This window comes from Nerophis lumbriciformis, linkage group LG22, assembly GCF_033978685.3.
Source record: "Nerophis lumbriciformis linkage group LG22, RoL_Nlum_v2.1, whole genome shotgun sequence".
Lineage (NCBI taxonomy): Eukaryota > Metazoa > Chordata > Actinopteri > Syngnathiformes > Syngnathidae > Nerophis > Nerophis lumbriciformis.
Window position 1 is genome coordinate 10362459 of NC_084569.2, and position 18442 is coordinate 10380900.

General features: G+C 39.6%; 1 protein-coding gene across 1 annotated transcript in view; it reads right to left on the bottom strand.

The window, feature by feature from the left end:
* The window catches only part of LOC133615571 (Na(+)/H(+) exchange regulatory cofactor NHE-RF2), a 74772-nt gene that overhangs the window by 55477 nt on the left and 853 nt on the right, over window positions 1-18442 (bottom strand). Inside the window, exon 2 of the mRNA XM_061974262.2 lies at window positions 12361-12675. Coding sequence (XP_061830246.1) covers window positions 12361-12675 — 315 coding nt within the window. The remainder of the gene's footprint in view (window positions 1-12360; window positions 12676-18442) is intronic.

Genomic DNA, 18442 nt, shown 5'->3' on the forward strand with positions numbered 1-18442 from the left:
GAGGGTGTGTTCTAAATATCGTGGGATCACACTCCTCAGCCTTCCCGGTAAGGTCTATTCAGGTGTACTGGAGAGGAGGCTACGCCGGATAGTCGAACCTCGGATTCAGGAGGAACAGTGTGGTTTTCGTCCTGGTCGTGGAACTGTGGACCAGCTCTATACTCTTGGCAGAGTCCTTGAGGGTGCATGGGAGTTTGCCCAACCAGTCTACATGTGTTTTGTGGACTTGGAGAAGGCATTCGACCGTGTCCCTCGGGAAGTCCTGTGGGGAGTGCTCAGAGAGTATGGGGTATCGGACTGTCTGATTGTGGCAGTCCGCTCCCTGTATGATCAGTGCCAGAGCTTGGTCCGCATTGCCGGCAGTAAGTCGGGCACGTTTCCAGTGAGGGTTGGACTCCGCCAAGGCTGCCCTTTGTCACCGATTCTGTTCATAACTTTTATGGACAGAATTTCTAGCCGCAGTCAAGGCGTTGAGGGGATCTGGTTTGGTGGCTGCAGGATTAGGTCTCTGCTTTTTGCAGATGATGTGGTCCTGATGGCTTCATCTGGCCAGGATCTTCAGCTCTCACTGGATCGGTTCGTAGCTGAGTGTGAAGCGACTGGGATGAGAATCAGCACCTCCAAGTCCGAGTCCATGGTTCTCGCCCGGAAAAGGGTGGAGTGCCATCTCCGGGTTGGGGAGGAGATCTTGCCCCAAGTGGAGGAGTTCAAGTACCTCGGAGTCTTGTTCACGAGTGAGGGAAGAGTGGATCGTGAGATCGACAGGCGGATCGGTGCGGCGTATTCAGTAATGCGGACGCTGTATCGATCCGTTGTGGTGAAGAAGGAGCTGAGCCGGAAGGCAAAGCTCTCAATTTACCTGTCGATCTACCTTCCCATCCTCACCTATGGTCATGAGCTTTGGGTTATGACCGAAAGGACAAGATCACGGGTACAAACGGCCGAAATGAGTTTCCTCCGCCGGGTGGCGGGGTTCTCCCTTAGAGATAGGGTGAAAAGCTCTGCCATCAGGGGGGAGCTCAAAGTAAAGCCGCTGCTCCTCCACATCGAGAGGAGCCAGATGAGGTGGTTCGGGCATCTGGTCAGGATGCCACCCGAACGCCTCCCTAGGGAGGTGTTTAGGGCACGTCCGACCGGTAGGAGGCCGCGGGGAAGACCCAGGACACGTTGGGAAGACTATGTCTCCCGGCTGGCCTGGGAACGCCTCGGGGTCCCACAGGAAGAGCTGGACGAAGTGGCTGGAGAGAGGGAAGTCTGGGCTTCCCTGCTTAGGCTGCTTCCCCCGCGACCCGACCTCGGATAAGCGGAAGAAGATGGATGGGTGGATGGATATTTCATAAAATTCCATTAAGTTTTCACTCTGCGTGACCTAAAAATGAAATGACCACAATTTATCTTCTTGTTTACTTTAGTGTTTCTTAAAGCCAAATAGTTTCCATTTGAATTGATTATAGTTTTGTGTCATGTCTGTTATCTGATTTTGTTCTACAAAATCAAACAAGATCAATCAAGTCTGGCGATTCAATCGTTCAATCATTTTTTGACATTTATTTGTTATCCATTATCGGTAACAGAGCTAGACTTTGGTGGTGTTCTTAAATTTTTATTGAAGTGTTTAGTAGCCGTTTTTAGAGCATTTTACAATTACTCTTGTCTCTTTAACTCCATGCCAAGTTTTAACAGCAAAATGTTACTTTTGACTAACATTTTAAGCATACTCTATACTAGGGGTGTAACGGTACGTGTATTTGTATTGAACCGTTTCGTTACGGGAGGTTCGGTTCGGAGGTGTACCGAACGAGTTTCCACACGGACATATAAAGTAGCCGCCTAAGCTAAAGTCTTAACAAGCTTCCTTCTGCCTCTGTCTCTGTCAGACTTCTACACAGCACCCAACATTGTCCCACCCACACAACCATCTGATTGGTTACAAACAGAGCGGTAACAGCCAATCAGCAGTGCGTATTCAGAGGGCATGTAGTCAGTGCTTAGCGTTTAGCAGGTAAGCATCAGGCAGCGGACTCTCCCCAATTATAATAAACACCTCCCAGTCAACTACTAGTAACATCACTATGAGACCTTCTAGAAATATAAACTGCAGCTCAGCTCGCTCGCAGTCCTGGCTTGAGGTGAAGGCTAATTCGAACGTAACGTTAGCTCATTTTGCGGTGTGTGTGTGCGTGTGTGTTACGGACAGCAAAGCCCTGTCTGTCTGTTATTTCACTTGACCTTTTTCTGTGTTGATTGAGCTGTGTTGAAGCAGCAAAAATGACATTATGTTAAATGAAGAGTTTCTGTCTCTGATAGTTGATATAATAATGTAAGTGCATCATTAAGCCTACATGAACTCCATGGTGTTCAGGGATGAATAGTCTCTCCTATTGCTATTGTAGTATTTTTTCAGCTATAGTTACATTAATCATTAGTAATGCAGCAGCCTAGTTTTGAATGGCAGGGTCCCTGCTATCACATGTTGATACTGTCGGAGGCAGATATTTACATATATCCGAATTTTAGTGTTACTTATTTTCTTACATAGTCATATTTGAAAACAGCTCGTGTTTTCCATTTATTCTCTTTCTGTTTCTCTGCAAGTAAACTGTGTGTGTTAACCTTGAGTTCTATGGAATGTGTTTTGACTAGCATTTGTTATGACTAGGGAGAGGGGAGAAGAGAGAGGGTTTTGGGGTTGGGAGGACAGACCATTTTGGCGGGGCGATAGAATGTTCTATGCTGGACTGGTCTCAAAAAGTATATTTGCAAAACTTTGAAAATATACAACAAAATACCTATTCTGTCTCTGGTGGTTTTTCAACTCAGCTTTAAGTGTCGTAAAAAGCTTGGGAGCGACTTGTGACTTGAATTCCCTGGGAGGAACAACTGGTCCAAAACGCAACAATTCCTCCATATTCCAAATTGATTTACTAAACTACTATCGATGTGCAAAATGGCTATTTTCGAGTTAAATTTACAAACTTACAACAATTTAGTTATAACTTCTTACCCACAGGAATATTGTTAAAACTATTTTGTTGTACGGAGTCTGAATCCAAGAGTCTGAATCCACGCAACAATACAAATATAACATTTACATAATAAAAATCAACTACAGGCTTCCCAAATGCTGTAATAAATTAAGCATGATGAGTTGACTTGAAATTGTTTAATGTTGCACTTTTTAGATGTAGAAGAAAAGTTTTGTCATTTTATTTAATCTTAGCAACAACTTGAGGCAGTTTAATATTTATTAACATGGGCAGAATTATTATAGTGTTCCCAATGTTAAAAGGATAAAGCCATTGTTTACAAATTTGGTAAATAAATAACCAAAAAATGTATATTTTGTTTTGTTACTGTACCGAAAATGAACCGAACCGTGACCTCTAAACCGAGGTACGTACCGAACCAATATTTTTGTGTACCGTTACACCCTTACTATATCCACAAAACATTGATGCATGGACTACATTGCCATTGTAATTGTCTTTTTATCCATATAGATACAACGTTTGTTATTGAATTAACATTGTGTGCAATCGTGCACTGAAAAGTAGCGATACAAACATCAACTTATCCCCCACAAAGCATGACTCAACTACCACGCACATACTATGTTTCCCCCCCATGTGAGAGGGGGCCCCACTTCCTCAAGCTAACTAACTAGTTAGTGGAAGTCTTGCATTCCAAGCCAACTCTGTAATCAATGCGCTTTTCTAGTTTTATACTATCACGCTGTGGTAAGCCGCACGGACGAGTGACGACTTCACACTCGTCGTAATGTGCTGCATCAGCATAAAACCCTGGCCTGCGTGTCCGATAATAAAAAGTGGAGGACCTAAAGTCAATTGAGCTGCTTGTTGTCGTTTTCCAGCTTTCCTTTGAGTTAAAGCATGACACAAAAGAAGAATTCATTAAGAATTCCCCCAAGCTGACTCGCTGGGATTTCTCCCAATGGTCACGCACACACACACACACACACACACACACACACACACACACACACACACACACACACACACACACACACACACACACACACTCTCTTGTATTTGTTACCTTCTTGAGACCTCCGAAAAATGCCTACCTCTTTAGGACCACCCTTTCTAGATATATAAAGATTTGTATTTACAACATTAATAATATATACATACTATGCAAATATACAAAAGCTTGTTGTGAAAAATGAGTTGGAATTTCACAAGAAAAACTTAGAATTTTAGCAGTATTATAATACAAGTCGTAATTTTACTCAACGCAAGTCAAAATGTTACGAGAAAAACTGAACATTTGTGCAATAGTATAATAAAAGTTGGAATTTTACTCAATAACAGTCGCAATTTTACAAGAAAATCTTACAATTTTGGCAATTTTATGAAAAGAGTTGTAATTTTACTCGACAAATTTCACAGATTTATAAGAAAACGTAAAAATGTTGGCAATATTATAATAATAATCGGAATTTCAGTCGGCAAAATTATGACAAAAGTCGTAATTTTACTGAACTCAAGTCAACATTTTTCAAGAAAAACTGAAAATTTGTGCAATATTATGATAGAAGTCAAAATTGTACTCAATGACAGTCGCAATTTTACAAGAAAATCTTACAATTTTGGCAATTTTATGAAAAGAGTCGTAATTTTACTCGACAAAAATCACAATTTTATAAGAAAACGTTAAAATGTTGGCAATATTATAATAATAATCGGAATTCCACTTGGCAAAATGATGACAAAAGTCATACTTTTACTCACAAAATTTCACTATTTTACAGGAACACCAAAAAAATTGGCGATATTGTGATAAAAGTCGGAATTTTATATGACAAATGTCACCATTTTGCATTAAAAAGTAATAATTATACTTGAAAAAGTAATAATTTTACGAGAAAATATTGCAAAATTACAGAAACAGAAAGAATATGAGAAATTGTTTCCAATTTTAGAAGAAAAAAGTCGACACATGCTTTAAATTCATTAATTTTTTTGAATTTTTTGTTTGTAATTTATTTTTAATCTTCATTATTTGCTTCAAGTTATTACAGTATGTCTCTATGTACATATTTATTTTATTTGTTTTATTAATTTAGGCCAAAGGGGGCGCATTTCAATTTCTTACACATACTTGTTAGTACATATGTTGACCAGAGGGGGAGCACTTCAAATTTTTACACACACTTGTTATTTCATATTTTTGGGACCAAGAAAAAGGTCACAATTTCACAAGAAAAACTTAGAATTTTGGCAGTATTATAATGCAAGTCGTAATTTTACTCAACGCAAGTCAAAATGTTACGAGAAAAACTGAACATTTGTGCAATATTATGATAAAAGTTGGGATTTTACTCAATAACAGTCGCAATTTTACAAGAAAATCTTACAATTTTGGCAATTTTATGAAAAGAGTCGTAATTTTACTCGACAAATTTCACAGTTTTATAAGAAAACGTAAAAATGTTGGCAATATTATAATAATAATCGGAATTTCACTCTGCAAAATTATGACAAAAGTCGTAATTTTACTGAACTCAAGTCAACATTTTTCAAGAAAAACTGAAAATTTGTGCAATATTATGATAGAAGTCGGAATTTTACTCAATAACAGTCGCAATTTTACAAGAAAATCTTACAATTTTGGCAATTTTATGAAAAGAGTCGTAATTTTACTCGACAAAAGTCACAATTTTATAAGAAAACGTTAAAATTTTGGCAATATTATAATAATAATCGGAATTATACTTGGCAAAATGATGACAAAAGTCATAATTTTTCTCAAAAAATTTCACTATTTTACAAGAACACCAAAAAAATTGGCAACATTGTGATAAAAGTCTGAATTTTATATGACAAATGTCACCATTTTGCATTAAAAAGTAATCATTCTACTTGAAAAAGTAATAATTTTACGAGAAAATATTGCAATATTACAGAAAAAAGAAAGAATATGAGAAATTGTTTCCAATTTTAGAAGAAAAAAGTCGACACATGCTTTAAATTCATTAATTTTTTTGAATTTTTTGTTTGTAATTGATTTTTAATCTTCATTATTTGCTTCAAGTTATTACAGTATGTCTCTATATACATATTTATTGTATTTGTTTTATTAATTTGGGCCAAAGAGGGCGCATTTCAATTTCTTACACACACTTGTTATTACATATGTTGACCAGAGGGGGAGCACTTCCAATTTTTACACACACTTGTTATTTCATATTTTTGGGACCAAGAAAAAGGTCATAATTTCACAAGAAAAACTTAAAATTTTGGCAGTATTATAATACAAGTCGTAATTTTACTCAACGCAAGTCAAAATGTTACGAGAAAAACTGACCATTTGTGCAATATTATGATAAAAGTTGGAATTTTACTCAATAACAGTCGCAATTTTACAAGAAAATCTTACAATTTTGGCAATTTTAGGAAAAGAGTCATAATTTTACTCGACAAAAGTCACAATTTTATAAGAAAACGTTAAAATTTTGGCAATATTATAATAATAATCGGAATTCCAGTTGGCAAAATTAAGACAAGTCATAATTTTACTCTAAAAATTTCACTATTTTACAAGAACACCAAAAAAATTGGCAACATTGTGATAAAAGTCTGAATTTTATATGACAAATGTCACCATTTTGCATTAAAAAGTAATAATTCTACTTGAAAAAGTAATAATTTTACGAGAAAATATTGCAATATTACAGAAACAGAAAGAATATGAGAAATTGTTTCCAATTTTAGAAGAAAAAAGTCGACACATGCTTTAAATTCATTAATTTTTTTGAATTTTTTGTTTGTAATTGATTTTTAATCTTCATTATTTGCTTCAAGTTATTACAGTATGTCTCTATATACATATTTATAGTATTTGTTTTATTGATTTGGGCCAAAGGGGGCGCATTTCAATTTGGATGGATGGATGGACACACACTTGTTATTACATATGTTGACCAGAGGGGGAGCACTTCAAATTTTTACACACACTTGTTATTTCATATTTTTGGGACCAAGAAAAAGGTCACAATTTCACAAGAAAAACTTAGAATTTTGGCAGTATTATAATAAAAGTCGTAATTTTACTCAACGCAAGTCAAAATGTTGCGAGAAAAACTGACCATTTGTGCAATATTATGATAAAAGTTGGAATTTTACTCAATAACAGTCGCAATTTTACAAGAAAATCTTACAATTTTGGCAATTTTAGGAAAAGAGTCGTAATTTTACTCGACACTTTTATAAGAAAACGTTAACATTTTGGCAATATTACAATAATAATCGGAATTCCAGTTGGCAAAATTATGACAAAAGTCATAATTTTACTCAAAAAATGTCACGATTTTACAAAAACACCAAAAAACTTGGCAATATTGTGATAAAAGTCTGAATTTTATATGACAAATGTCACCATTTTACAGTAAAAAGTCATCATTTTACGTGAAAAAGTAATAATTTTAGGAGAAAATATTGCAAAATTACAGAAACAGAAAGAACAGGAGAAATTGTTCCCAATTTTATAAGAAAAAAGTCGACACATTGTGAGAAAAAGACTGCTTTAAGTTCATTAATTTTTTTGAATTTTTTCTTTGTAATTGATTTTTAATAGTCATTATTTATTTCAAGTTATTACAGTATGCTTCTATGTACATATTTATTTTATTTGTTTTATTAATTTAGGCCAAAGGGGGCGCATTTCAATTTCTTACACACACTTGTTGTGACATGTGTTGGCCAGAGGGGGAGCACTTCAAATTTTTACACACACTTGTTATTTCATATGTTGACCAGAGGAGCACTTTTAAAACTGACACACAGTCAATTTGAAAAATCCCTCCTTTTTGGGACCACTTTAATTTTGGTATATTTCTCCACCAGGTAGTGCAAATGAGACATTCTCATTAGATGCAATGGTTTTCCTATTGGCATCATGATTTATGTCATCACTTGTTCACCGGTCCTCATATGGAAGCTACTTTTCCTTGTTGATGTCTCAAGAAGGGTAGAAATACAAGGACATACACACACACACACACACACACACACACACACACACACACACATATATATACAACTGATTGGCGTGCTTTTGTTGAAAGGCTAAGTGAGAACACATGTTGTGTAAGAGCAGAGAGCCGCTTTCTGGCTCCAGAATAGGAACAATGAAACTGCATAAGTGTTCTGTGTGCGTCCCCCTGCCATGACACTGCTATGAAATACAAGTCGAAGTGATTAACATGCAACATTGTGAAAATATCCCTGAATGTTTTTGTGGCTTTCCTGTTTTGCAGAGTCGCCGCCAGAATTTTGTTCCTAAAAAGGTCATGCAGTTGTAAGTTTTTTTTTTTTTTTGACCTTTTCTAAAACATCTGGAAGGTTTTTAGCAAAAAAAAAAAAAAAAGCCTTCCTAGCCTGGGGACACATTTAGCAGACACATTTATACAAGCACTGATGCTGTATATAACCTGAAAAGATGAAGGTATGTACTAGTGTTGTCCCGATACCAATATTTTGGTACCGGTATCAAAATTATTTCGATACTTTTCGGTACTTTCCGGTACTTTTCTAAATAAAGGGTACCACAAAAAATGGCATTATTGGCTTTATTTTTAACAAAAAATCTTAGGGTACATTAAACATATGTTTCTTATTGCAAGTTTGTCCTTAAATAAAATAGTGAACATACTAGACAACATGTATTTTAGTAGTAGGTAAACAAACAAAGACTCCTAATTTAGTCTGCTGACATATGCAGTAACATATTGTGCCATTTATCTATTTTGTTAACATTATAAAGAGTGGTAGAAAATTAATTATTTATCTACTTGTTAAAGGGGAACATTATCACAATTTCAGAATTGTTAAAACCATTAAAAATCAGTTCCCAGTGGCTTATTATATTTTTCGAAGTTTTTTTCAAAATTTTACCCCTCACGCAATATCCCTAAAAAAAGCTTCAAAGTGCCTGATTTTAACCACCCGTCCATTTTCCTGTGACGTCACATAGTGAAGCCAACACAAACAAACATGGCGGAAAGAACAGCAAGCTATAGCGACATTAGCTCGGATTCAGACTCGGATTTCAGCGGTTTAAGCGATTCAACAGATTACGAATGTATTGAAACGGATGGTTGTAGTGTGGAGGCAGGTAGCGAAAACGAAAACTGAAGCTATTGAGCCATATCGGTTTGAACCGTATGCAAGCGAAACCGACGAAAACGACACGACAGCCAGCGACACGGGAGAAAGCGAGGACGAATTCGGCGATCGCCTTCTAACCAACGATTGGTATGTGTTTGTTTGGCATTAAAGGAAACTAACAACTATGAACTAGGTTTACAGCATATTAAATACATTTGGCAACAACATGCACTTTGAGAGTGCAGACAGCCCAATTTTCATCAATTAATATATTCTGTAGACATACCCTCATCCGCTCTCTTTTCCTGAAAGCTGATCCGTCCAGTTTTGGAGTTGATGTCAGCAGGCCAGGGAAGCTAGGGTCGATATTCTTCTCTTGATCATCTTCGGTGGCATAAGGGACAGTGTGAGCCAAGACATCCAGGGGGTTTAGCTCGCTCGTCTGCGGGAACAAACTGCCGCCATTGCTTGCCGTGCTACCGAGGTCCTTTGTCCCTGAATTGCTCACACACTCCGGCAGATTCAATGGGGGTCTGGCGGCAGATTTCTTTGACTTTATCGTTGGAAATGCATCTGCTTTGAGTGTCGCAGGATATCCACACATTCTTGCCATCTCTGTCGTAGCATAGCTTTCGTCGGTAAAGTGTGCGGAACAAACGTCCAATTTCTTGCCACTTTCGCATCTTTGGGCCACTGGTGCAACTTGAATCCGTCCCTGTTCGCGTTGTTACACCCTCCGACAACACACCGACAAGGCATGATGTCTCCAAGGTACGGAAAACCGTCGAAAAAAACGGAAAATAACAGAGCTGATTTGACTCGGTGTTTGAGAAAATGGCGGATTGATTCCCGATGCGACGTCACGTTGTGACGTCATCGCTCCGAGAGCAAATATTAGAAAGGCGTTTAATTCGCCAAAAATTCACCCATTTAGAGTTCGGAAATCGGTTAAAAAAATATATGGTCTTTTTTCTGCAACATCAAGGTATATATTGACGCTTACATAGGTCTGGTGATAATGTTCCCCTTTAATTCACTGTTAATATCTGCTTACTTTCTCTTTTAACATGTTCTATCTACACTTCTGTTCAAATGTAATAATCACTTATTCTTCTGTTGTTTGGATGCTTTACATTAGTTTTGGATGATACCACAAATTTGGGTATCAATCCGATACCAAGTCGTTACAGGATCATACATTGGTCATATTCAAAGTCCTCATGTGTCCAGGGACATATTTCCTGAGTTTATAAACATAATATATATTTTTTTTAAATGAAAAAAGATGTTGTGATGCCAAAAAAATATCTAGATATGCTACTGTACTTGGTATCATTACAGTGGATATCAGGTGTAGATCCACCAGGGGCGTTTGTTTACATTTTGACGCCGGTGAGCTACGGTGTGTAGTGAGGCGGTATCGTACCGAATATGATTCATTAGTATCGCGGTACTATACTAATACCCTAGTATGAACCAATACTATCTGATGTCGTCATATGTGAAGGTAAGATTTGTTATTCTTTAGTTTAGTTTTACCACTGTACTGTAGTTGGTACCTTAATGGGAGGCTGCCAAAGAAAGGTATTCTGATAACCTTGACATGCAAATATGGTAGTATTTGTAAGTGCACAGTGGAGGCCAAAGCAACAACAATAACAACAACCCTACAATAATAATAGACCACAGATTCTGCAATATTAAGCAATACATAACATTAGTTGACTACCATCAATATGTTGTTATGTTATATACAAACATATATATATATATATATATATATATATATATATAAATATATATATATATATATATATATATATATATGAGGATCAATTATGAAGTGTATAATCAATTCAAACATTTTCAGTCCATTATGGATATTTACGGTCATTTCTGGGCTATACCTCACACCCATGTATAAGCCTCACCCACTAAATGTCATACATTAGCCGCACTGGACTACACTATATTGCCAAAAGTGTTTGGCCACCTGCCTTGACTCACATATGAACTTGAAGTGCCATCCCATTCCTAACCCATAGGGTTCAATATGATGTCGGTCCACCTTTTGCAGCTATTACAGCTTCAACTCTTCTGGGAAGGCTGTCCACAAGGTTGCGGAGTGTGTTTGTAGGAATTTTTTCTTCCAAAAGCGCATTGGTGAGGTCACACACCGATGTTGGTGGAGAAGGCCGTTCTAATTCATCCCAAAGGTGCTCTATCGGGTTCAAGTCAGGACTCTGTGCAGGCCAGTCAAGTTGACTCTGTCGTCCATGTCTTTATGGACCTTGCTTTGTGCACTGGTGCACAGTCATGTTGGAGGAGGAAGGGGGTCCGCTCCAAACTGTTCCCACAAGGTTGGGAGCATGGAATTGTCCAAAATGTTTTGGTATTCTGGAGCATTCAAAGTTCCTTTCACTGGAACTAAGGGGCCCAACTCCTGAAAAACAACCCCACACCATAATTCCCCCTCCACCAAATTTCACACTCGGCACAATGCAGTCCGAAACGTAGCGTTCTCCTGGCATCCTCCAAACCCAGACTCGTCCATCAGATTGCCAGATGGAAAAGCGTGATTCATCACTCCAGAGAAGGCGTCTTCACTGCTCTAGAGTCCAGTGGCGACGTGCTTTACACCACTGCATCCCACGCTTTGCATTGGACTTGGTGATGTATGGCTTAGATTCAGCTGCTCGGCCATGGAAATTCATTCCATGAAGCTCTCTGCGTACTGTACGTGGGATAATTGGAAGGTCACATGAAGTTTGGAGCTCTGTGGCAACTGACTGTGCAGAAAGTCTTTGCACTATGCGCTGACCCCTCTCTGTCAGTTTACGTGGCCTACCACTCGGTGGCTGAGTTGCTGTTGTTCCCAAACTCTTCCATTTTCTTATAATAAAGTTGACTTTGGAATATTTAGGAGCGAGGAAATTTCACGACTGGATTTGTTGCACAGGTGGCATCCTAAGACAGTTCCACGCTGGAAATCACTGAGAGCGGCCTATTGTTTCACAAATGTTTGTAGAAACAGTCTCCATGCATAAGTGCTTGATTTTATACACCTGTGATTAGGACACCTGATTCTCATCATTTGGATGGGTGGCCAAATATTTTTGGCAATATAGTGTATACATAAAAACATATTATTTTCTTTCAAAATTTAGAGGGTGCGGCTTATAGTCCATAAAATATGTTACTTTTGTTTAGGATCTATGGAGGGACATGTTACCTTCTTCACCGCTGGCGACGTTATCCTCCCGGTCGGCTTCTGCGCCTGACAACTCTGACTCCTCTGCAACATGGACTGCAACGACACCGAACCGTTCTCCCGCTTCTTCTTGCCAGGTGAGGACGGTACCGAAGGCGATGGGCTAGGAGTGGACTGGGGCGGTGGCGGAGGAGTGAACGGGGGAGGCGGCTCCGCCCCGGGGACGGCCATCTCCTCTGTGGGCGTGAGGCGCAGGTTGCGGAGACATTCGTGCGTCTCTTGGTCCACCACCAGTAATCTGGTCACTTTGTCCACAGCCTTGATCCGCTGTACCACCTGCAGGATGGGAGGACTGGTATTAATGATAACTGCCACCTTGCACACTAGAAATAAACAGCAATACTCCAAAAAATCCACAAAGTCAAATCAAACCACCTGCAGGATGGGAGGAATGTAGACATGTCATACAAAGCTCCTGCCAGTTATTAATGATAACCGCCACCTTGCACGCTAAAAATAGACAGCAACACTCCAAATAATCCACAAAACCAAATCAAACCACCTACAGGACGGGAGGAATGCAGACATGTCATACAAAGCTCCTGACAGTTATTAATGATAGCCGCCACCTTGCACACTAGAAATAAACAGAAAGACTCCAACTAATCCACAAAATCAAATCAAACCACCTGCAGGATGGGAGGAAAGTAGACATGTCATACAAAGTTCCTGCCAGTTATTAATGATAACCGCCACCTTGCACACTAGAAATAAACAGAAAGACTCCAAATAATCCACAAAATCAAATCAAACCACTTGCAGGATGGGAGGAATGTAGACATGTCATACAAAGCTCCTGCCAGTTATTAATGATAACCGCCGCCTTGCACACTAGAAATAAACAGAAAGACTCCAAATAATCCACAAAATCAAATCAAACCACCTGCAGGATGGGAGGAATACAGACATGTCATACAAAGCGCCTCCATTTATTAATGATAACCGCTACCTTGCACAATATAAATAAATAGAAAGACTCGAAATAATCCACAAAATCAAATCAAACCACCTGGACGATGGGAGGAATGTAGACATGTCACACAAAGCTTCTGCCAGTTATTAATGATAACCGCAGCCTTGCACACTAGAAATAAACAGAAAGACTCCAAATAATCCACAAAATCAAATCAAACCACCTGCAGGATGGGAGGAATACAGACAGGTCATACAAAGCGCCTCCATTTATTAATGATAACCGCCACCTTGCACACTAGAAATAAACAGAAGGACTCCAAATAATCCACAAAATCAAATCAAACCACCTGCAGAATGGGAGGAATGTAGACGTGTCACACAAAGCTCCTGACAGTTATTAATGATAACCGCCACCTTGCACACTAGAAATAAACAGCAAGACTCCAAAAAATCCACAAAGTCAAATCAAACCATCTGCAGGATGGGAGGAATGTAGACATGTCATACAAAGCTCTGGCCAGTTATTAATGATAACCGCCACCTTGCACACTACAAATAAACAAAAAGACTCCAAATAATCCACAAAATATAATCAAACCCCCTACAGGACGGGAGGAATGTAGACATGTCATACAAAGCTCCTGCCAGTTATTAATGATAACCGCCACCTTGCACGCTAAAAATAGACAGCAACACTCCAAATAATCCACAAAGTCAAATCAAACCACCTGCAGGATGGGAGGAATGCAGACCTGTCATACAAAGCTCCTGCCAGTTATTAATGATAACCGCCACCTTGCACACTAGAAATAAACAGAAAGCCTCCAAATAATCCACAAAATCAAATCAAACCACCTGCAGGAGGGAGGAAAGTAGACATGTCACACAAAGCGCCTGCCAGTTATTAATAAGAACCACCACCTTGCACACTAGAAATAAACAGAAAGACTCCAAATAATCCACAAAATCAAATCAAACCACCTACAGGACGGGAGAAATGTAGACATGTCATACAAAGCTCCTGACAGTTATTAATGATAACCGCCACCTTGCACGCTAAAAATAGACAGCGACACTTCAAATAATCCACAAAGTCAAATCAAACCACCTGCAGGATGGGAGGAATGTAGACATGTTATACAAAGCTCCGGCCAGTTATTAATGATAACCGCCACCTTGCACACTAGAAATAAACAAAAAGACTCCAAATAATCCACAAAATCTAATCAAACCCCCTGCAGGATGGGAGGAATGTAGACATGTCATACAAAGCTCCTGCCAGTTATTAAAAATAACCACCACTTTGCACACTAGAAATAAACAGCAAGACTCCAAATAATCCACAATGTCAAATCAAACCACCTGCAGGGTGGTAGGAATGTAGACGTGTCACACAAAGCTCCTGCCAGTTATTAATAATAACCGCCACCTTGCACACTAGAAATAAACAAAAAGACTCCAAATAATCCACAAAATCTAATCAAACCCCCTGCAGGATGGGAGGAATGTAGACCTGTCATACAAAGCTCCTGCCAGTTATTAATGATAACTGCCACCTTGCACACTAGAAATAAACAGCAAGACTCCAAATAATCCACAAAATCAAATCAAACCACCTGCAGGATGGGAGGAAAGTAGACATGTCACACAAAGCGCCTGCCAGTTATTAATAAGAACCACCACCTTGCACACTAGAAATAAACAGAAATACTACAAATAGTCCACATAATGAAATCAAACCACTTGCAGGATGGGAGAAATGTAGACATGTCACACAAAGCCTCTGCCAGTTATTAATGATAACCGCCGCCTTGCACACTAGAAATAAACAAAAAGACTCCAAATAATCCACAAAATCAAATCAAACCCCCTGCAGAATGGGAGGAATGTAGACATGTCATACAAAGCTCCTGCCAGTTATTAATGATAACCGCCACCTTGCACACTAGAAATAAACAGCAAGACTCCAAATAATCCACAAAGTCAAATCAAACCACCTGCAGGATGGGAGGAATGTGATTTAATGTCAGCATTATTTCCAGGGACCTGCCTTCCACGTGTGGCGGGTAAATACATGTATAGCAAATAAGTGCATATAACGTAAATATCACCATAACGTTGAATTAGTGGGAGCCCCTGGCCTTTTCCCTTTGCAAAAAAGCTCTCCATAAACTTTTGTTTTGTACTCATTTTGCTAGTAGTAGTCTTTGTTTTGGCTTTAGTATCTGATGGGTTATAGGTAGAGATGTCTGATAATGGCTTTTTTGCCGATATTGTCCAACTCTTAATTACCGATTCCGATATCAACCTATACCGATATATACAGTCGTGGAATTAACACATTATTATGCCTAATTTTGTTGAGATGCCCCGCTGGATGCATTAAACAATGTAACAAGGTTTTCCAAAATAAATCAACTCAAGTTATGGAAAAAAATGCCAACATGGCACTGCCATATTTATTATTGAAGTCACAAAGTGCATTATTTTTTTTTAACATGCCTCAAAACAGCAGCTTGGAATTTGGGACATGCTCTCCCTGAGAGAGCATGAGGAGGTTGAGGTGGGCGGGGTTGGGGGGGCGGGGTTAAGGTAGGGGGTAGGGGGTATGGGGTAGCGGGGGGTGTATATTTTAGCGTCCTGGAAGAGTTAGTGCTGCAAGGGGTTCTGGGTATTTGTTCTGTTGTGTTTATGTTGTGTTACGGTGTGGATGTTCTCCCAAAAATGTGTTTGTCATTCTTGTTTGGTGTGGGTTCACAGTGTGGCGCATATTTGTAACAGTGTTAAAGTTGTTTATACGGCCACCCTCAGTGTGACCTGTATGGCTGTTGACCAAGTATGGATGGCATTCACTTGTGTGTGTGAAAAAACGTAGATATTATGTGATTGGACCGGTACGTCCGTGTATCACTCCGTACAGCGGCGTTTTAAAAAGTCATAAATTAAACTTTTTGAAACCGATACCGATAATTTCCGATATTACATTTTAAAGCATTTATCGACATTTCTAGTTATAGGTGATACATCACATTCAAGGACAAGAGGACAAATGGATATATAATAAAGCTAGAAATACTTGCCATTAGTTACAATAGATGTCTGTCTATTTCCATATGTATTCATATTTTGTGCAATATTTCATATGTAGATACACTAATGTTAGCTTTTTGGCTCCAATTTTCTATGCGTAAATACATCCATTATTGCTAACTACTTATATAATAGGTCGATGTGCAATAATACCAGCACTTTAACTTACGAGGCCAAAGAAAATGTGTGTTTTCTTCCTTCAGCACAATTATTATTTGCGACAATTTAGCACTTCTCCATCTTTAACTACTATGGTCACTTTGTTCCCGATCTTAGGTCATCAACCTGCCGCGGACTGCAGATGGAACCTAGCTTTTGACTACACACATTAAATGTTATATGTTTATTATTTTTGCATTGTCCCATGTAAGAAAGATGTAACAAATATAGCAAATGGTGACTTCCTATCAGGAGATGTATAATACATCTATGAACAAGCTAATTGATGTGACTAGTGCATACTTGCCAACCCTCCCGATTTTCCCGGGAAACTCCTGAATTTCAGTGCCCCTCCCGAAAATCTCCCGGGGCGAACATTCTCCCGACTTTCTCCCGATTTCCACCCGGATAACAATATTGGGGGCGTGCCTTAAAGGCACTGCCTTTAGCGTCCTCTACAAGCTGTCGTCACGTGCCGGCCCAGTCACATAATACTGTATATGCGGCTTTTACACACACACAAGTGAATGCAAGGCATACTTGATCAACAGCCATACAGGTCACACTGAGGGTGGCCGTATAAACAACTTTAACACTGTTACAAATATGCGCCACACTGTGAACTAGAGATGCGCGGATAGGCAATTATTTCATCCGCAACCGCATTACAAAAGTCGTCAACCATCCGCCATCCACCCGAACTAACATTTAATCAAAACCGCACCCGCCCGCCATCCGCCACCCGCCCGTTGTTATATATCTAATATAGACGATGCAAGGCATTAGTTATAAAGCTTTTGCCTGTTAAAGAAAGGAGACTGATCCAATGCAGCAGAGACATTCAATGCGTGCCACGCTGTCACGGCCCAGACGCACACCAGTGCGCAATCATCTGGGAGCCGCACTGAGCGCACCTCCAAGCGCGCTCGCGCCACTCAAACTGCTGCAGGCAACTGCGTTCACACATGCATCTGTAAGCCTTGTTTTAACATCCTGTGGCACTCTTCTGGGATCACGGCGGACGAAACTGCTCATGCTCAGGGTGTTTGTGGAGGTTCGGGGTTTTGCACAAATGTGATGCACCATGTTAGATGTCCCGGTTTTGTGACGGTCGTAGACATAAACAGCGTCGCAGCTCTTGCAAATCACGTAGCCAGCATTACTATCATCCTGATTTACAACCTCATAAAAACGAGTCCACGCTGAACTTTTCTGGCCTTTTTTTCCCCTGGTCTTTAGTATTCCCTTTTTTAGTTTGTCGCGTACCACGTTTGCTGCTGGCGTTGCCATCTCTTTTTTTTTTCTTCTTCTGTTGTGGCATGCTGCAGGTGCCTGCTCGTTTTTCGTATGTGGGTAACAACATTTAACTATGTATATATATTTCCGAATTGGTTTAACTGCCACCCGCCTGAATCTATTTAAAATCTAATTTTTTTTTATTTCAACCACCCGACCCGCGGATAATCCGCGGACTCCGCGGTTGTGTCCGCAAACCGCTCATCTCCACTGTGAACCCACAACAAACAAGAATGACAAACACATTTCGGGAGAACGTCCGCACCGTAACACAACATAAACACAACAGAACAAATACCCAGAACCCCTTGCAGCACTAACTCTTCCGGGACGCTACAATATACACCCCCCCCCCGCTACCACCAACCCCCCAAAAACCCCTCCCCCCGCCCCCCAACTCCCGAATTCGTAGGTCTCAAGGTTGGCAAGTATGGTCTGGTGGGACTGGCCAAAGTTAAGTAGGAGAAAATGCGGTCGTTTATAAATTATTTAATATCTCTGTGCGGCCCGGTAGCAAATGCGTCATGGACCGGTGCCGGTCCCCGGACCGGTGGTTGGGGACCTCTGCTTTAGTGTATCTTAA